This window comes from Colletes latitarsis, chromosome 4 (assembly GCF_051014445.1).
Source record: "Colletes latitarsis isolate SP2378_abdomen chromosome 4, iyColLati1, whole genome shotgun sequence".
Taxonomy (NCBI): Eukaryota; Metazoa; Arthropoda; class Insecta; order Hymenoptera; family Colletidae; genus Colletes; species Colletes latitarsis.
The window spans coordinates 29796424-29819101 of record NC_135137.1 but is presented as its reverse complement, the minus strand read 5'-3'; the positions used below and the strand labels follow the sequence as shown (position 1 = coordinate 29819101).

The following is a 22678-nucleotide window of genomic DNA, read 5'->3' as shown; positions in this document are numbered from 1 at the left end:
TGATTCGTGGATGATGTATCGTTTAATCTGCGGGAAAACAACGAAGGATGACGTCGTTATTTCTCCGTACGCGTCGTTTGAAAATTTACGCGTTCGTATTTGTCAATGCCACCGGAGATGAAATTTCTAAATGGGTTGGCCACGCTCTATTTGCCTGCCAAACCAATCATCGAAAATAAATAATTTCTTCCAAGGTGAAGTTCACTTTTCAATGGGTTTCTGTGCAGCGATGTTAATTGAAACGACGAGGTTGAAAACATTTTTAGCAAAAAATAACGCGAACAAAATTGAATTTCTTTTCGTTTTTCGAATCGTGGCTTTCGGTTTAAGGTGATTACACTTTTCGAAAACATCTCGTACAACGCTTATCGAGTCTTGAGAATATTCATCCGAGAAACAGACTCGTTTTCGTTTTTATCGTCGCGCTCATTGCTCCGTGCGGTACTAAAATTGCTTATCGCCATAACAACTGAATAGATTAATCCGTGGTGAACGCGCGATGACGCGAATTACGATGACGCGAATCACGATGTCAGCTTCAGAGTTCAACGAGGTTCCCTGCACCTGCAGCAAGATGCATTTATGCTGAGAGAACCGAGTCTATTCGACGGGGAAATTGCATGATGCGCGTCGAAATTTAATAGGAGGCTAGACGCGCAAACAGCCCCTCGAAATTTAAAGGATAACGAGGACATCGCCTTTTTGTGATCATTATTGGTCACCGACCTGCGCAGGAATTAAATTCGTGCAGCAATTACAAAGCTCTCACGTGCAGAAATTACATTCGCGAGGCGGACAATCGATTCCAAGGAGACGCGAAGCTAACGAAGGCATAATGGGGAAATACTTTTGAAATTATGTAAATTTAATTGACAATGCGGAGAATCAATTTAACCAATACTATTGATTCTTTTTGAATTTTAAATTGACTCTGATCTTTAATTAGCGTTCATTCTTTCCTTTTATATTGGATGGTTCGCTAGCTTTCATTTATTCAATCAATATAAATTTTTATTTTGATCGTTTTTACTTTTAGGAAAGATACATATGTTTTTTTAGGGTAATAAACAAAGCTGTACTTAAAGAATCTTAAATTAAGAAAACATATTCTTTATTTTATTATTGATGTTAGTTTGTATATCCTGTAGCAATCCCATGAATTTACTTTTTCAACATTTGTCTTCAGATGTACAAGTTGTTTCTAATCTTTAACTAGTATTCCTTCTTTTGAGCTATTGTCACTTTATGTTCTGACTTTTAGATTTATCCATGTTATATTATATTTTAGCGACTTACACTATGCAACCTATAGCCTGAAATTATTGAATACCTAGCTTCGTAAATTAATTTTTATTACATTATATTTTAAACTTTTATCCCATTAATAGTACCTAATCCAGAACAGTTTAAAAACTTTATTTAGTTAAGAAAACAGAATGTATCAAGTATCGCAATCTTTCAAACATTTGTTCGAGAATAGTAATCTAAAGTAGTTCAGTAGCTTAATTTAATGAAGGAAAGAAATTATAAATTAATTTTGTCAACTACTCTGGATTATTAATGGAAAAGATGGAAAATAATGCATGTTTAAAATAATGCACTTTTAGATCGTTACTTTCTGTGTAATTACGTATAAAGTACACTTTCCTTTGCACCTGCCCTTGGTTATTTTAAAATTTATTTTTAACTAAAAATGCTCGCATCCATGAAATATGTGCAGGGATATTTATATTAGCCAGAATACATAAAAAGTTCTTAAACTATACGTTACAGTGTTCTTTTCCAATTGTTATAAAAGGCTATTTTATTCTACTAAATTAAAAAATGTCTTCCCGATATGGTAAGACAATCGTTAAAATTTAAAAAAACTTTTTTTCACTTAAAGTACCTAGTTATATTATACTTTTTAATCAAATAAAAAATAAAAGTTGAAAGATACCAATGTCGTTAAAATTAAAAATAATGATAGAGTTTTAAATGGAATACCATCACGAACAATCATAAAACGTGAATGAATTTAAAAGTTGAAACGTAATCAAAGATTTTATCGTTTGTCTTTAAATCGATGTATGTTATACACGGGTACTTGACGTTGTTTTTCTGAATTTTATATTTGTTTGCTTTCTTGGTTGTGTAACGAGTCGAGAATGTCGCAAAACTCGCGTGGCTCGTAAGTTTCACATCGTAGTTGTTGCTCGGTGTCTGAAAGTGCTCGTTCCTTTTCTCGCATTCGTGTTAAGTGGTCCTCCGCGTTCTGGAAACTCGTAAACGCGATCGTAACGCAACAACATCCCTGTGATACATATGGCAGCGATCGTATTAAACCTTCTTCATCGTATTTTTACTTCTCTGTTCTTCGGGGTTGTTGGGCACTAAAGTTTGACCTTTAAGATTGGGTCAGTTTCATCAATTTCACCCAGATACCAGTTTCTTCTCGTGCAACTTCATTAAAATGGTTAACCAGTATTTATAACCAGTATACCGGTGGGAGGGTTAAAGTATGCGTTGGATTTCAGCATTTTGAACAAAATTTCATATTATAAAATTTCTAGAATAGTGGTTTTCTGTTTGGGAAAAAAATTTACGCCTATTTTAATTCATTTATAATTGAGTTTTTTTAATTGATATTTATTGATTACATTTTGTAACTCATTAAATATACAAAATTATTTGAAGGAAGTTCTTAAACAAATTACGTACTTACAAAACTCTTACACCAGTGACGAAATAATGTTTACTGTTCTATATATTACAAATAACGTGATATAAAAGAAAAGATAGTAAAAATCCAAGTAATATGTTTCTTGAATTTCCTTCGTTTAAAATTGAGTAGTTTGGGAATTTATTAAATAAGACTGAACTGCAATTATATATTTTGTTACGCCCTTAAGTTTAATAAATAAATTTAGTTCGGGTTTAAAACATCAGCCTAAAAAGTGTTTTGTACTTTTTCATAGTACGACAGATGAGTGATTTCTCTTTAAAAAATAAAAATTTGTTTGCACGAGACTCCGTTCTCAGGATAATAAATTCTAAAAATAGAGGGAGCACATACTTAATTGACAAAGTTTAAATTTTTACGTCACGTTCGAACAATCTTTCTTCTAATTATAAAATGTTTTCAATATTTAGGTTAGTTTGTATATACAGTACTAAGTTTATACGTCATATACAAACGTGACAAACATCTATAATAAGATTCATCGAACACGTTTTATTTAGATCGACACGTGCGGCACATATTTTGAAAACCGATTGTCTCGAAAAGGGAGCCTCTTATGCAAAAATTTCACTTCATATTTTTGTTTCATTTTTGAATGAGGAATTACCCTATATTCCGATATTCACAGTATGTATCACACTAGTTATTTCGTATATATCTTTAATCACTTATATCATTATATCATATAGTAATAAGAACCTTATCTTCATAATTTAAATTAATTTTAAATCGTTTGATAATGTCCCTCACGCATAAATGAAGGAAATAACGAAAAAGTTAGTCAAAAGTAGGCATAAAAATACGAGAAGAAACGGAAAACACATTTTTTAAAGTAGATAAATGAGCAGGAAAAGAAACATGTAAATGTAAAATGAATATTAGATTCAAACATAAATTTCTTACGATATGAAAATTGGGAATTAACATATTAACTAGAATAATTAAACTAATTTAATGCAATAAATTAAGTTTTTGCAATTCTCCTAGTCTTTTTTTCTGGTTTCGTATTTATTCTTTATTATGTTTATTAAAGAACACCTAAACAATAAAATGTCGAAATGTGTAATATATACATTTTATATAAATTGACGCTTGTTTCAGTTTAACTTTCTTGCTGTATTGAATTTATACTCAAAAACTAATTCATTGCTAAATTGTTGATTGTATAAATGTCCTTGCAATAAAACGTGTCGAGTTCTTAAACTTTTAATCTTTGAAGTTCGAATGATTGCATTTCTCAGCCAGCAGAGCCAAGGAAAGGAAATTTTCTACTCATCAATTATGTAAACTAGTAAACTAAATAACAATCTTGTTATCTCAATGGGCAAAGCGTGAATTGGTAAACGAAAATTTCAATATGGCACAGCTCTCGGTATTTTGCATGAAAATCTGTACATTGCATTCAGAGAAATAAAATTTAAACCATTCGCGTGGGTAGGTAATATTCGATTTATTAGGAAATCTTGTATATTATATTATTGGTAATAAAAGCAACAACAATGCGGTGAATAACACAATTTTGATTAAATGTTTACATTTTAGGTTTGACGTATCGATTATATGTATTTATTTTTAAAATTGATGTCGTGAACATTTAATACACATTCTATTGTCCGTGATATCGCTCGTTAGTTTTCATACCAACAATATTAAACACAAGCTTCACTAACAAATCAAATATCGTATATTCTATAAAAGTAACAAGAGAGCAAACAAAAAAAACTATTTTTAAAAATACCAAAGTATAATGGCGTATCTGAATACATCATACTAGAAAAAACGAATTGACATTTTGAAACGACGTTAACTGCGAAATAAATATATTTATTAATTCTTTGCATTGCATAGTAAATGTAAATCATATTGTACTTTAAGAATTTGATTAAAAATTAACGAAAATTTTGAAATTTCAACGTATACGTCTTGTTTGAAAATGATCATGGCATTCTGTGTTTCAATTCTTTCATATTTTTAGTTTCGTACTTTTAAGGGAGATTTCTTACTTCAAAGTGAATATATAAATTGAATAACCTGTGATATAGTGGCAATGGCTAACGCGGCAAATATGGCTTCACTTTTTTTAAAGAAATATTTCTTTTTTGCGATGTGGAGCAAACGTCTTAATGCTGACCTGGAAAATATCAAGAAAAATACGAGGACATTAGTCTTCGAAGGTGCAACTTGAAACTCCACAGAAAATTAAATATCCGATCTTGAGAAAACTTGTGTCAAAAGAAAAGTTTGATTCCATTGGCCACACAAAGAAAGCAAAAGCTAAGTATTTTTGTGTCAAATGTAAAGTGGATTTATGCTTACTCAAAAACGCATAATAGGTTTTTAAAAATTCTTTTAATCAATCGCAATCAGTGTTTAATATTATAATAGAAATATTAACAGAAGGATAGCCGGGTCGAATCATTCCTGACCCATGCTTACAAATACCAATTTTATATTGAAATTATCAAGTGACTATGTTTATATTTTTACAAATTTTTGGATCTCGTTCTGATTATCAATGCATAAATTTTTCAGATTTTTCGGAACAGTGGAACATAGTTAAAAAAATTAAGATCCGATATTAGATTATTGTCTCAAATATTCGGTTCTTAAATTGTCTTAAATTTCTATAAATTTTTTTAAAAGGTACAGGGTGTCCGGCCACCCCTGGGGAAAATTTTAATGGGGGATTTTAGAGGCCAAAATAAGACGAAAATCAAGAATACCAATTTGTTGATGAAGGCTTCGTTAAACAGTTATTAACGTTTGAAGTTCCCACTGTACTGAATTTTTTTCTCCAAAATGCGCAAGATTTCGGGGGTATGTGTATTCACCAAAAATGATTGTAATTGACCCCCGCAACCGAAAATAATTTTTTTAGAATTAATAAAAAATTTTTTTTTTCGTCGAAAAATTTAGGCACCTACCCCCTGTCGATTTTTCTTAAAAATTCCTTTTTCATTTTTAGTAATCTTGTTTGACGCCCCACTGAAAAGTTGTCTAATACTTTTTTGTAGGTACCCATGAGTTCTACTTTAGAAAAAAGTTTCATGGAGATATATTCACAATTGTAGAAGTTATGGCTTTTTGAAAATTGGACCATTTTTATGAGGTTTTTCTCATTTTGCGGGGTCAAGGACCAACTTTTCGAATATTTTTGCGATTTATACATATTGTCCACCAAAATATGCGTGGTTTGCTTTTTTAAACATTAAAATCGTCCAATCCGTTCAGAAGTTATGACGTTTTAAAGATTCGTATGAAATTTCAGTGAAATATATCAACGCTATGGTCAGAAATGAAATTTTCGGTAATGAATTTTTTTCTCGAAACTGAGTAGGATTTCGGGGGTATGTCTCTTGACCAAAAATGCTTGCAATTGACTTCTGCAACTAAAAATAATTTTTCCAAGACGATTCGAAAGTCTTTTTTTTCACCCAAAACTTTCAACACTTACTTGAATTTTTTTCTCGTAAGTGGGTAGGATTTCGGAAGTATGTGTATTCACCAAAAATGATTGTAATTGACCTCCGCAACCGAAAATAATTTTTCCAGAACGATATGAAATTTTTGAATTTAATTGTTAATAACTTTTTAACGAAGCCTCCGTCGACAAATTGGTATTCTTGATTTTCGTCTTATTTTGGCCTCTAGAATACTCTATTAAAATTTTTCTCAGGGGTGGCCGAACACCCTGTATATCATAGTCAAAAAGATTAAAAAACGATATTTTTTATCTATGATCGATATACTTTGTTCGTCAAATGGGTATTATAGAATTTCAAATACTTTGGCAACAAGGAAAAGAGCAACTAAACAGCGGAGTATGACCTAATCTAGATTCCATTCGGTGGATTCTTTTCTCTCCTAACGAAGGTGACCTTTTCCAGATTTGGTGGCGGAGGGCAGAGCTAACTCATCCTGACAATTTGGGAAAGGAAAAAAGGAGAAGCAGAGACGTAGGAAAGAGGACGGGGGATGATTTCCTCGGCGATTTTCGGGGCAGCTGCCGGCACGGGGTTGGCCCTGGTCGTCGCGATGACGATAGTGGTTTATCGATATTACGCAGTGAAACGCAAGGGAAAGTACTGGAGCAACCTAGATCGTTGGCCAGATCCACCTACTACGAGGAAACCGGAGCCGCGTCCCGAGGATCGTCTTCAGCATTACGAAGACACCGCGTCCTCGCACGTGCTCAATTGTTGGCGTAAACAACAAAAGAACTACTATACTGTGCAGACAGGGGTAAGTAGAACGTTCATTCCTTTTGTACTTTGCACGATTACTTCGAATCCACGATTGTTCATTGACATTCTTGTAATTCCTCATGGATAGCCTTAATCGATATTTTAGGGCATTTGTTACTTGGTTAAATTTACCATGTTCTAGAAAATATTATGCTATTTATCTTACTTTGTTTACTATTCTTATTAATCTAAACCAGCGACTTTGGGTGAAATACGACGTTTGAGTAACTGTAGAATTTGCAAGTTTTTGTAGTAATGAAATTTTATTATTTATATACATTTTTGAAAAAGTCGTAAGTATATTTTCGATGAAATGCCAAGTTCGAGTAACTGCAGGGTTTTCAAGTAAATTTATGCAATAATGGGATTTTACTATTTATGTACATTTTTGAAAAAGTCATAAGTACATTTGTGTAAAATACCGAGTTCGAATAACTGCAGGGTTTGCAAGTAAATTTATGCAGTAATGGGATTTTATTATTTATATACATTTTTGAAAAAGTCGTAAATATATTTGTGTGAAATACCAAGTTTGAGAAACTGCAGGTTTTGCAAGTAAATTCACGTAGAAATGGGATTTTATTTCTTATTTATAACATTTTTGGAAAAAGTCATAAATATATTTAATTTAAATGACTTTTTTCTCTATTACAAAAGTACAACGTTTATTATTAATATTTTATATACGAGAATGTTCGTGATTTTGTAAGAGAAGAAATACAGAATATTTGAGAAACTTCTTAGAAGTAAATTTAAAGGAGAACAAATAAAATTATAATAAGTAACGTCTGGAGAAGTATATCAGTGAATATATTAATGCATTTTTTACTGAATATTCCATGAGAATGTTAGAGAATTTAATTTTATTTGTAATCATATACTAGGGTTGTATATTGTCTTGACGTAATTTTTCCGAACATCCCCTTCGAGGAATTTTAATTTATTGCGATTACGTGTTGCGAACAGCGTCGAAGAATTATCATTACGCAGAAACGTCGACTCTGCACGTTGCATAAGTTTGATATAATCTGGTACCTCCTCGTACTACGCTAAAATAACTTTCATCGAACTTGCCATTAACAGTTCTAATTGCTTTCGATAGTTTAATAGGTGCTGAAGTATGTTTAGGAAGGAGCACTTTGCTGCATGATAAATCTTATCGTAGTAATTACAGGGTACACGGTTCCTTAGTTCTTATGAATAATATACATATACTTACATATCGTACATTCTATATTACTTATTTTATATAAAAACGATTTAAATATTTAAATATGGAGGACTTATTTTTATAAAAATGGTATTAATGTTAATAATGTTAATTAATAAAGGGATAGTTCACACAGATCACAGATATACAGTTTATGTAACGAAATTTATGCGTGTATTTACGTTAATACTAGATTACCTTGCATTGGAATTGAAAACTATAAAGTCTGTGTAATAGATGTACAATAAACAGTTAATTCTTTAAGTAGAGGATTGTCGTAATAGTCAGACATATTACAATATATGAAAAATATACAACATTTTAACATTATTTTGTATGAAGTACATAAATATTACATATAAATGGACATTAATTTTTCATTTTATAACTTTATCAATGGACCATCAAATACCATTAATGTGAGACAAAATTTTAATTGTAAATCTATAACTTATAACAGTGTTATGAAACATTAATCAGAACGCGAACACATAATTAAAAAAGTAAACTAAAATAAATTAATTTTATATATTTGTCGCGTACATCACTTTCGTATAAATATTATTTTTAATATTATTCTCTTCGGTAATTAATTGACGCGGGTTGGTAATTAAATGCATCGAGGAACACTTTACTTTGCATGAACTAAATATATCCTCATAACGGTCACGAAAAAATAACAATCTAGTGTGATTTATTTTTTCTCTTAAAAAAGCAATTATTATATACATACTTCCTTTGTGCAGAACGCAGTTTTAATTTTCAATTGATTTAATAATTTGCATATTTTTATTTCTTTTTTAAAAATAAAGCGAATTGAGGCATTAGTTATATATTTTTCAATTTCAACGCCAAATTGTTACAAAAATGCAAATGTTGTCGTAACAAGCAAATTTTGTATTCCATCGCGAAACTCTTTTTCCTTTTCAATAGGTATTCACCAATTAATCACAGATGAGAATTGTATTAAAATAATAGAAGGCGAATACAATTAAACGCATACCGATTTATTCGATTAAATAATTGCTCTTTTGTTCGTTCAACGTGAAATATAATATTATTCTATAATTTAAATTTAAATTTTTGTTCAACAGGTAACGAACAAAAAGATGTTTATCCTTTATTTGTTTCTTGATGTTTTTTTTATCAATTGCATCCACTTCTGATATCAACCTGCTGATTGATTAACAAATAACCTTTAGCGTGACCGAGCTTGCTCACCCTTAACTAATTCTGATCGTACGTCGGATAAAAGAACAACCGTCAATTAGTGACACACTCGCTGTTAATGTGTCACTGTCAACATACTTGGAACGTTCCAAACCGTCGTGTTATTATCGTGATATTTGTATTAGGCTTAATAGCATCCGTCGACCCTTTCGCTCCGTTAATTGCCACGATTCTTTACCAGGAACATACTGACGTTTGTATATATCATACCATACCATTGTGTAATTCTAACGTGTTGATTCAACACAAGGAACAACACTCTTATAACACGATTCTTTCGTTTCGCGTTGTATCGAAACCGTAGTAAGCAAAGATTAAAAACAATACAATTTGAGGAGTACGTTTCGTGTTATACTGAAATCGTAATATAAGATATAAAGAAATACAAAAGTGAAGATATCATTTAATAATATAAATTTAAATAAATAAGGAAAATTCATTCGAAGTATTTTTAATGATTTCAGGAATCCATAGGTCAAATTTCAAATAACCAACGTTTTAGTGAAGTAACTAAATTTCCACTAATTTTCAAAGGGCTACTGTATTATAATACATAAATGTCAATGCTACCTAAAGGGTAACCTTATTTTTTCTATTTTATTATCGATAAAAAGAAAAAGTTTAAAAATGTTTAAAAACCTTACTGGATTGTATATTATAATAAATGTAGGTTATAGTTCACATTTTTTTCAGCAGCATGCTCTAACAATGTGTATTATTAAAAATTTACTTTCTAATATATTTCCTAAAGCTGTTTATTTTTATATTTAAGTATATACAGGGTGTTCGGCCAACCCTGAGAAAAATTTTAATAGGAGATTCCAGAGGCCAAAATAAGACGAAAATCAAGAATACTAATTTGTTGATTGAGGCTTCGTTAAAAAGTTATAAAAACATTTCCGGCCACACAGTATATTTTCGGTAAAGAATTTTTTTCTCGAAAGTACGTAGGATTTCGGGGGTATGTGCATTCACCAAAAATGATTGTAATTTACCCCTGCAACCAAGAATAATTTTTTTGAACGATTTGAAATTTTTTAATTTTGTCGAAAAATTTAGGCACCTACCCTCTTCGATTTTTCTTAAAAATACGTTTTTCTTTTTTGATAAATTTGGTTGGCGCTGTATGGAAAAGTTGTTTAGTACTTTTTTGTAGGTATCCGTGAGCTCTATTTCAGAAAAAAATTTCAGTGAGATACGTTCACTATTGTAGGAGTTATGGCTGTTTGAAAATTGGACCACTTTTATGGGGTTTTTTTAACTTTACGGGGTCAAGGAGCAACTTTTTCAATATTTTTAGCATTTCTGTATATTCTTCACTAAAATACGCGTTGATTGCTTTTTGAAACATTAAAATCCTCCAATCCGTTCAGAAGTTATGACGTTTTAAAGATACGCACGAAATTTCAGGGAAACATATCAATGTTTGGTCAGACATCATATTTTCGGTAAGGAATTTTTTTCTCGAAAATGCGTAGGATTTCGAGGGTATGTCTATTCACCAAAAATAATTGTAATTGACCCCCTCAACCGAAAATAATTTTCCCAGAACAATTTAAAGTTTTTTAATTTAATTTTTAAATAACTTTTTAACGAAGCCTCAGTCAACAAAATTGATAATGCCTCATAATCACATATTCTTGATTTTCGTCTTAATTTGGCCCCTAGAATCTCTCATTAAAATTTTCCCCAGTGGTGGCCGAACACAATAATGCTATATGGGAATTGCATTATTAGAATATGGTATTATAGGACTGTTGCAATTATTGTGTGTTCTATTTCAACCATTTCTCGAAAATAGGTAATCGTCGGCGATCTATATTTATATCTGCTTTGATAACATTCGAAATCCTATTAGTGTCTGTTATTAATTAAACGACGCATTCAGCTAATCATTTAAAGGCAGTGAATAGTTAATTAGATACAAATGAATTTCTCAAGTAGTTTATAATATTAATACCTTCCCACTATGTAGTCTTTATTTCAGAGAAAACTGTAAATAATTCTTTGCAGTACTATTTCTGATTAACAAACTAAATCGATTTTAAGGAAAGTATATCAGATATCTAATTTGATAATTTTATTTGTATTGCAGATAAGTAATTTTTGGAATTTTCTATGTTTGAAATAAGACTTGAAGACTTCTCTGTCTTCTTGTTTGAAAATAACTATTGCATTAGTACACCTGTTGCGATCAATATTTATTAGATCAATAATTGACGCACTGCAGATTCTCGTGTTTGTCGTAATCGATAGTAGCTAAGTCGATGCGTCGTGGTTGGTTGAAGCCATATAATCGAACTCAGTTTAATGAGAAATTTCATCTAGCAATGCATTTATAATAGACTTCATCGACATAGCGTCGCTAAAGGTACAGCATAAATAGAATCCGCTTTAATAAAGCAGAAGGAACAACAATTACAATTATTTGCAGTCACTGTTTTCCTCTTAATTTGCAGTTCTTCTCCTAGATACAAACATAATTGAAACCGCGCGCTCTGTGTAGAAGACGATCCGTCGTAAATGGTTGCATCTTGGAAAGCTTGTTTAATTGAAATAGCAAGATAGATTATATCAATTCAAAAACTGTATCCTGTATACAAATTTGCAATCTGTGGAAAGGATTTACGTCAAAACGTATGCAAGAGAAAATACATTCCATGAAACGTGATTTTACGTTTAGTACATTCAACCTTCTCATAACACGATATTTTAAGAAGACTTAAAAGAGTTAATAAACGAGAACACTCATTTAGAACGAATTTTGCTATTACACTATTTTGGTTAAAATACAGAGAATAAATATTATATTAGTGTCTTGGAAATTGGCTGAAGTTCGAGATCATTTTACTAAAATGTTGAGTTTTTAAAATTAGTAAAAATACTTGGAATAAAATTTATTTTCTTTTTCTAGATATGTAAATTTATACATATATTTCACTTTTATATTTCTTTGTATTTTATAAAAGAGTTGATTGTATTACTATTCCCCAACTCTGCATTAGGTGCTACAGGATAATGAAAAAGATTATTTAATAATTCGAGGTGCGTTGTATAAATATCGCTTCTTCTTCCAAAGTCCACGAGAAACAGATTTTTACTGCGGATAATACGCCGTGAAACAGATCTGTTGATAATTATTTCTGAATCCATCAGGGTCTAGCATGTGTAGGGAGTACGGTGCTGCAAACACGTCGATTCTCTACATGTCAGCTTGTTAATAAGCAACCTGACTGCGAGTGAATTCCACGTACAGATTAGCTGCAGTCTGTCTATCGATATTCGATGCACGTTCGCTCGATACATCCAAAAGACTTCGAGATTGAACTGTACAAAAAGTGGACATGCGTGATTAGATTTCTAGAATTTTTCGATTTCTTACTAGCGTTTTACGTTGATTCCATGTGATAATTACTTAATTTTTTTATTTTAAATATATTTCTTTATTTTCATTCATCTTCTTTTGGATATTATTAATGTTTGCTGCAACTTTCAATGTATGCTGTTTTTTTTAAAATGAATTTTTAATTTAGAAAACTTGTTTCTACACTACATCTGATGGTTCTATCAACTTTATTCCCCCAAACTACATTCCAATAATAAGTTCCGCCCATTCTCATAGTTTTATATTATAATAGACAAGAACTGGACAATTTCAGCCGAAGAGTAAATGGAACTTGGAATATTTTAGCAAGATGAGGTATACGGAACTAAGAACATTTTCTAAGTTACCACTACTCAGTCACGTTATTAAAATTTTCTAAATCTCATTTACTCTCAAACTTTACTTTATAATATCTTATATGCATACTGGTAGAAGAATAATGAAACAACACTTAAAAGTTTATTACAATCTTCTTTGACTAAGAATTTATATTCAGTAAAGAGAAGGCAGCAAGACAGAACGAAATAAAACAGTTCGTGTTATTGGAAATAACTTAATTTAAATATTTTAGAGTTGCATACATATTCTGGCATCTCGTTAAAATTTTTGAAATTTCGTGCAATAATTCTTAACAAAAACAGAATTTTTAAACGCTAAATAATATTACCCAGGTCTTACCACGTGGAGGTTGCTGCGAATGAAGACCCGCACTAACCGATTCCCAACCACCCTCCATTAATAAAGATCTTCTGTGGCCAACGATCGTTGGTCGAAGAAGAAACAAACGAAAGTGCAACCTTTATAAGATGCACAACCAACGAAGAGAGTTGAAAGGATTTTCAAAAGAATTTGTCTTCAAATAAAAATAATGTACCTAACACAATGGTTAGCCAAACACCTGCCTAACTATAAATCTAAATTCGTTTATTATATCAAGAAACAATTCTAAATTCGCAGCCATTAGCTCGGTGTCACCCACGAAGAATAACTTTTCTATCGTGGGTGACACCGATTACCAGGTCTCACCACGAGGAGGTTGCTACGAGTGGAGACCCGAAGGGAGATAGATGGAATCGAAGTTCCATCGATCTCCCTTTTACATTCTTACAAGCTAGGTTACTAAACTAGAGAGATAGAAAGAAGCAATATTCCTTCGATCTTCTAGTTTAGTTGTACCAAGTAATTACTTCGTTTAAAAAGGGATGAAGCTAAATTGTGGAGACGCGACGCGACGCGATGCTGAACCATGCAGCGGATCTTCGGATCGAATCGACACTGCCCTTGGTAGATTGATTTCTATTTCTAGAAATCGATCTATCATTAGCAGGCGACTAGATCTTTCGGACAAACTGGACGGCCGATCACATGTTTCGTTCGACGAAACAGTGGTGACCGAAGCAAGAAACGAGATAACGAGTCGAGAGAAGCTACTTGTTAAATAATTACTTGGCAACATTGGGAGACGCATACAATAAGGACTTAAAATTAACGTCGAAGCTCAAGTCTAGTCAAGTTGAAGCTAAAATTCGGACGATAGAAGGAAACAAAGTTCCTTGGATGTTAGTTGTACCAAGCAATTATGTGGTTAAAAAGAGGGATGAAGCTAAATCGTGGGATACGCGACGCGACGCGATGCTGTACCGTGCAGCGGATCCGAGGATCGAACCTACTGCCCTTGCTAACTCGATCTCAACAAGAAAACAGAGAACTGCAACCCCGAATCGAGGTCTCCATTTCTCCAACGCAACCCGCCGGGAGCCCGAAGGACCCGACTTAGGCTGTCTGACAAAGAGAGAGTACCTGAGACAGAGTCGACTTCCGCTGGAAGGTATGCGTTTCCGCAGAATACGGAAACTCCACACCTTCCAGCGAAGTGCCGTTTTCCCTCAATCAAGCTTACCAAGGGAAGGCGATTAGATCTTTCGGACCAGATACACGGCCGATCACATGTTTCAATCTATGAAACAGTGGTGACCGAAGCTAGGAACGAGGGAACGAGCGAGAGAGAAGCTACTTATTGAATAATTGCTTGGTAGGACGCGGAGATACATATAATAAAGAAATCTTCGACGTTAATTTTAAGATTCGCGACGAAGCTTAAGACTAATCAACTTGGAATTTGAAGTCCCCCGGCGGTTGTGGCGTACTCCCTCGATGTCCTTGCGATTAATCTAAATTTAAACTGAAATCAAAACTAATATTTATATTAGTGAGATATGGAAGGAAATTTAGCAAAATATTACAAGAATTTAAGCTGAAACATAAAAATAAAAATCTTATATTAATCAGTGTCATCGAAACAAATATGGTATATGCATCGACACAAAGTTATAGATATCAAAACGAACATTCGTAATAATGGAAGAAACTTGGATTGAAACACCAGATTGAATCAACACCAAACAATCAAACGAAATGGAAGAATCAAAGTACCTCCGCAGATTATTACGAGAATTCGAGAACAGAAACAAAGATGGAGCAGAATTGAAAATCCAACGATGAAATCGAAGAGTGAAAATACCCAAGAATTAAACAAAAGATTTTAGCGAAATAGAACAGGAATAAAAATTTTATTCTAATTATTGACATCAAAATTCATAAAATAGTATGCAAACAAAAATTATACATGGGTTAACAAAATTCATACAATAATATGCAAACAAAAATGGTATATAATTCAACACAATCATGCCAATTCAAAAAATAAGGCATCAGAAGAAATAGAGGAGAAAAACATAATAATCAGATAAAACCGGACAGTCAAACAACATTGAATTATGACAAAACAAACAAAATAAACTGGTCAATTTTGTGATAATAATATGAATAAGTAAAGTGGGCTTACTACTTGTTGAGCATTAATTACCATTACCAAGGAAGCACCAAAGGTCCAGCTGAAACATAAGAAACGATTCGTAATTTAGCAAAAGCGATGGATAGTTCCATAACGTTCAATTGGTATCAAACAACAAAATAGAAGTGGGGAGAGCAATTTTAAATAATTCTTACCAGTGGTCATCACGGTCCGGCACTGGTCAGTAGTGGTCAGTAGTGGTCAGTAGTCGGATCTGCACTGGTCAGCACTGGTCAGTAGTGGTCAGTTCTGGTCAGTCCGGGTCAGTCCTGGTCACTCCTGGTCCCCAGTAGTCGGCGCTCCACGAATGGCCTAGCTTCAGCCCGCGAGACCCGGTTCCCCTGGATGCTCCAGGGGTACTGAAGAATTTGTCCAGCGGTAGTCTTCGAGTGGGGAAGTCGAAGAGTGGGGAGACAGTGTCAACGTAAAGAGTTAAGAACCGCTTGGTCTAGAGAACACTATTTCGATTGGTCCCACTTCTTGACCATTTCTGGATCTTCTCTGGACCACTGACCTTGATGTCAACCTCATTGTTGACCATCAGTGACCATAAGTTAGTCATTGTTGATCATCGACCCATTAAAACTATTACGAAGATTAAAGCCTTCTTACGAGGATCCCCTTACAATTTAATGCATGGTCTTTTTAACATTTTGTTCCACTTTGGAAGAGTGTATCTCATGTTGTAAGACACTCGTGGTACAGCGATAGCGTTCATCCCACTAGTGATAGGTCTATTCTTTACCTCGTTTATGTGTAATAGGTATGCGTGGGTTGGAAAATAAAAATGCCTGGGCAGTTGAGACCCAAAATCGTATGCAGGTTGACACAAATCGGATTTCAGCTGTTTCGAAAGCAAGAAAGAAAGACTCACATTCGCCTTTTTTCTCGAATTCCCGAAGCTGTCCAAAGCACCTAAGCTCAAGTATATTTTTAGATTTATGAAGACACACATGTATAACTTCCGCATCTGTAGTATTACTCATTTTCTATTCGTTAATTTTTGTCAATACGTGTCTTTTTGTACATCAGTTCGAACAATTGCCATACCGAGCGAAAAATTCGGAGGCGATTTTAGCGTCCTCGTCAGTTGAGAAACTATTCACTGAATTAGTATTGATGGGCAGACAGTTGTAACGTATGCGTAAATACATGCAAGCTGATTATGGGGAAGGGATTGAAATTTATTTCTAAATCTGTTGGTAATGTTGCGAATAAAACGGAAATAGTAATGGGGTTCTAGAGCCCCAGAGAAACGAGCCGAAAAAATACATTAGGTGAAAGGTCTACTCATATACCTTGTCTGTGATTTTATCTCTTCAGCTGTGATTCTACCGACAGTGAAATGTCGGTAAAACATTTTAAATAATCGATAAACTAGTATGGAGGGAACCTTGTTGCCCGGATGCAGGTAAAGCAGAAATGCACTTCCCTGTTGCTGATAATGCAAGTCCCTCTATGACCTTTTGTTGATAAGAAAGTTCGATAGCAGTCTGATTAATACTTATCGGGCATTGATATTCAACATACCTCTCGTTGTGTTGCATCAAATTTCGATAACAGATAATTTAAGGGGCATATTTCCTACAGTAGATACCTTAGATCACATAAAGTAACTTTGAATATCCTTGATTTGTGCGTCAAATTTGTAATAATCGCTATATTGATTAAAAGTACTTAACATATTTGGAGAAAACTGAAGTGATATCAAGTAGTAAATTATTGTGATTATATCGGTTATTGTTAAAAGCATTGTTAGTGCACGCTGTCAATTTAGAGCTAAATATTGACCTATAACATAAATAAGTTTCATTGAAAATATAAACATGTTCTAATTCTAAGAACTCTGTTCGGTTGGTATTAATCAGTTACTTTTAAAATCGAAGACCGATAAACTCTATAGTTTGTTAATAAATAGAAAACAGTATTGAATATAATCAATCTTATTTATGTTATAACCCCAATATATAGAGACTGAATTACCAATTTACTTTTATAGAGTATACTGTGATTCAACTATTGCACTATTCCTTTATTAATATACTCATACAATTGGATAAAACTTACATTTCAATTGAAATAAAATTAATTACAAATTTGTAAGAAGAAATCTAGCTTCTACAATTAATACTCGTCATTCTAATCGTTAATTTTAAGCAGCGATTATTGACTCTAATCTAGAAACAATTATTACATTTATTCCCTGACTGAAAATTAATATTCTCTTACAAACAATCGAGGAAAAAAGAAATCACTGACGCTTGGATGTCGCCAACAAAGAAATTGATTTTCCAAAGGCTGCGAAAATGGAACAATTCGTCGCGCGTGTCGGTCAATTTACATTAGAACTTCTCGAACATTTATTACATCCCGGCGTTGCGTTTAATCCGTGGAAATTTCGCACAATAAATTGATTAAGACTTTCCTCTCGCGCGACTTATGACCTTCCATTGCGCGCTCTTCGCTTCGACGAAGTCCATTCAACGGCCGGCCGCGTAAAAACGTAAAAATAAAACGACTCTCGCGAAAGAGGTGAAAAGGAAGCAAAGGCACGTATAGTCTATTTTTTTTTTATTTCTCGCGGATTTAAACCTCGCATCGTTCGATGAACGATTTCACGAAATTCGTTATCTCCCTTATCGCCGTTACCTGTACGCGTGTTGATATAGAAGCTCTGCGTTCCGACCGGGGAATATAAAATTTGGAATTTGGATCGATACAGCGCTTCGCTACGCCTGATAGATATCGCGCCTTGAAACGCACCGTGCACAGCGTGAATCCCGAAAAGTCACCTTCGACGTGGAACGAACCGATTTGGACATTTTTTTTCTCTGCGCTATCTTTCGCTCGCACACCCACGCGCAATAGATTTTCCCCCCTAAAATTGTTTGACATTATAAAGAAATTTTAAACGTATAGTTGCGCTCACGGAATTTTAAAACCATAGGCGCGTATAAACTCAATTCATGCACCCAAAGAGTGAAAAAATATTTGTTTAAATTCAGCTTCGGTAACAGCGTATTCGAAGAGCTGAGTTTTTCCTACCCAATTATGTATTTCAATTTCAGTGAAGTTTATATATAACGTATAGTCCAAACAAAATGGATTTTATTGACAAAATCAATGACGTGATAAAATAAATGAAGATATCAGTGAAGTTTATATATAACGTATAGTCCAAACAAAATGGATTTTATTGACAAAATCAATGACGTGATAAAATAAATGAAGATATCCGCTTCATTTTTTTTTTTAATTAAATGGTCCAAAATATTATTCCATGCACAACAATATTTTTGGAACGATCGTTAAGTAGAGAAAATGCTCTAGGTTTTCTAAAATGGAAGGCTGTATTAATTGTTTATTATTTTAACAAACTTGTTTTTTAGTTTGTATAGAGTTCTGACGTAGAATTTGTTGCGAAGGGTTATTATATTAAGTGTATTTTGTTTACCCGCCCCCCAATATTATTTATTTCGAAAATAAAAATAAAGGCTATATCTTCATTGGTATCTGAGAAAAAATAAACAAAAACTTATATATTGTTCTCCTGAAAATTCTTTTTGAAAAATTCATTGAATATACGTACGATCGAGTACAATTTAACTCACGTGTCTGATCATTCCTTGGTATTTCTACCTGAAATTCAGGTCAGACAATTGGGATCTGTATTAGGTTTTTTTGCAAGTCCAACAAATGAAAAATTTTAACGTATTTATACTAAATATGTTTAGTTTTTGATAAATATAATGGGTCACCAGTTAATTTACGGAGAATTTGGCGAGTTAAGATGCTACATAACATACCTCTCCGAATTTTCATCGTGAAGACTGCCGTATTTTCAGACATTAATAAAAAATCACGAGCAGAGTCGTACCTTGAACGTGTCGATGCACGTAGATGGAGCTTTATCGGGCGTAACATTTTTATTGCTGAACCATTCTGATCGTAACCATGCTTCTGTAATAATACATTTACGGTCTCTTGATAGCGCGCGCCTTTTAAGCGTTGCTGGAAATAATTAGAGGATTAAATGACTTTATCGGTAGACAAGGTATTTAATCCTCTTTACAGAAAAGCCATTTGGAAATTTATTAAGACTGTTTGCGAAGCATATAGTAATCTCGATCGAAAGATTGACAGCAAAATGAGATGAGCTTGCTGAAAATTAAATTCAACGATTGAATAAATCACCTAGAATTCTCGAAAAAACATCGAAAGTTCTTAGAGAAAGGAATCGATGTCAATAGCGCTAATAATATAAAACAGAACGCTTATCTTCTACAAATATTCCGAGTTTAAATATTACCCAAATTTAGCTAGAAACTTTGAACCAATGATTCGGTTCAGGGAAGATTAAACGGAAATCTTACGATTGGCGTAATTTCGATAAAATATTCGAGACAAATCCTCGTAACGGAGTTAGCGAAATAGCCCTCGCGAAACGAGTTAAAACTTGTCGAGAACTTTCCTATTACTTATCGGTTTAATAAAATCTTCGGAAGTATGACGTGAGACTTCCTGCTGGCAGGTTTTCGCGTTCGAACGGGCTATTCCTTAAATTGTCGTGGAAACCGACACAATTCGGGTGAAATTCTTTCATCGATTGGTTCGGTAAGGGCGCGCATCCCGCGACAAATCGTTTCATTCTCAGTGCCACGTATTTACGAGCGCATAACGGGGTCGGCTCGCGTCGTTCGAGAACACCTTTGCATTATAGATCACCGTGTTGCGTCGTGCTTGCCGTCGGATAGAATTTCAAACGAGAAACTTCCGGCACCGGGTCTCGCGATCCGCGTCGCCGACTCTCCAAATCGATCGAGGCGACCAACTATGAAAACCGTTTCTGTCCGTCCGTGTCTTCGGAAGAAACTGCTCCTCGAAATTTGTAGATCCTTCAACTCCAACACGTGCCATGCATTTCAACGCCCTAAAACACATCGTTGAAAAATAAAACTCTACGACAAGTCTGTTAAAAATAAATCAGGAATGATTTTATTTATGAAACGCAATAAAAATATTTATTTTGATCTTAAGTGAGCAACGCAAGTGATCGTTTTGAATGTAAAAATTTTGATTCTTTCGTCTAAATGTTGCTGGATTGTGATAATAAAAAAAAGGGTTGTCTTAAACAAAAGTTGCCTGGAAGATCTATGTCAAACAATGTAGAATAGTTTATTTCTATAGACAATCCTTATTAACTTAACACTTTGATCACGTCATCCATTTCTGGATTTATTATATTAATAAAGTTTTATACAGAGTGTTTGACCACCCCTGGAAAAAATTTTAATGGGAGATTCTAGAGGCCAAAATAAGACGAAGATCAAGAATACTAATTTGTTGATTTAGGCTTCGTTAAAAAGTTATAAAAACATTTCCGGCCACACAATATATTTTCGGTAAAGAATTTTTTTCTCGAAAGTACGTAGGATTTCGGAGGTATGTGCATTCATAAAAAATGATTGTAATTTACCCCTGCAACCAAAAATAATTTTTTTTGAACGATTTGAAATTTTTTAATTTTGTCGAAAAATTTAGACACCTACCCCCTGTCGATTTTTCTTAAAAAATCCTTTTTCATTTTTAGTAAGTTTGTTTGATGCCCTACAGAAAAGTTGTCTAATACTTTTTTGTAGGTATCCGTGAGCTCTACTTCAGAAAAAAATTTCAGTGAAATACGTTCACTATTGTAGGAGTTATGGCTGTTTGAAAATTGGACCACTTTTATGGAGTTTTTTAAACTTTAAGGGGTCAAGGAGCAACTTTTCCAATATTTTTAGAATTTCTGTATATTCTTCACTAAAATACGCGTTGATTGCTTTTTGAAACATTAAAATCGTCCAGTCCGTTTAGGAGTTATAACATTTTAAAGATTCGCATTAAATTTCAGGGAAACATATCAGTGTTTAGTCAGACATCATATTTTCTGTAAGGAATTTTTTTCTCGAAAATGCGTAGGATTTCGGGGGTATGCCTACTCACCAAAAATGTTTGTAATTGACCCCTGTAACTGTAAATATTTTTTCCGTGAATGAATTGAAATTTTTTAATTTAATTTTTTAATAACTTTTTAACGAAGCCTCAATCAACAAATTTATATTCTTGTTTTTCGACTTATTTTGGCCTCTAGAATCTCTCATTAAAATTTTTCCCAGAGATGGCCGAACACCCTGTATATGTTCGAGTTATAAAATTCTTAAACTACTATATAGATTTATTTACGGATCCTAAAGTTACTTAAACTTGGTACGCGAGACAAAGTTGCATTCCAAGCACGATTAGGGATAAATTATAAACGTAATCTGTTCTCAAACAATACAAAATATAGGAGAAGTAGCGTAAAAGTATGAGAAGCGTTCTAAAACAGAGTACCTATTAAAGTTTAAATTTCATTACCGACCATACAGAGGAAAACAATAAAGTTGAAGTTTTCGGATCGATCGCTGGTCGCGATCTACGTGGCCAAGTTTTAAAATCGATCGACCTGCTCCAAAACCGTCTCTGCCCGTCGATTCTTCCGAGGAAACTAATTTTCCGTGCACGATCAGTTCGTCGGGTGAATAATTTAGCCGGGTAGCGGTCGTTCGATATCAATAACGAACGTCTCCCGCGATCGACCGTTTTTTGATAGATGATCGAGTTGCACGCGCGTTATGCATCCACCGTTCTTTTACGTAACGCAGAAAATTTGATTAGTTTGGAGAAAATGAACGCTCCTTTGCACGTTAACCGAACGCTTTCTTAATCGATACATCATCCTTGCATGATATCGTGCTGAGTAACCATCGATTCGCTTCCGATACGGATACCGTCGTTTTATACGACGTCTTTTTTCATCGTCGATGAGAAAGTCGATTAATCAGCGACGAGTATAATGCTGAAACAAAGGAATTCAATCTCGAAGGGGAATCATTTGTTCGCGTCGATTTTAATTACATGGATAGTAAATAGAATGTACGTTATTTTAGAAATACACTATTTCTCAAGCTTTCGAGAAATCTTTTGTGGACCAGGCTAGAATTGAATTAAA

The 22678-nt window shown here is 33.5% G+C and overlaps 1 protein-coding gene across 2 annotated transcripts in view; it reads left to right on the top strand.

Annotated features, from left to right (window-relative positions):
- Positions 1-22678, top strand: part of Sytbeta (Synaptotagmin beta) — a 165380-nt gene that overhangs the window by 31241 nt on the left and 111461 nt on the right. For both annotated transcript variants that reach the window (XM_076763181.1, XM_076763180.1), the window contains exon 2: positions 6610-6964. In XM_076763181.1, coding sequence (XP_076619296.1) covers positions 6698-6964 — 267 coding nt within the window. In that variant the 5' untranslated portion in view covers positions 6610-6697. The remainder of the gene's footprint in view (positions 1-6609; positions 6965-22678) is intronic.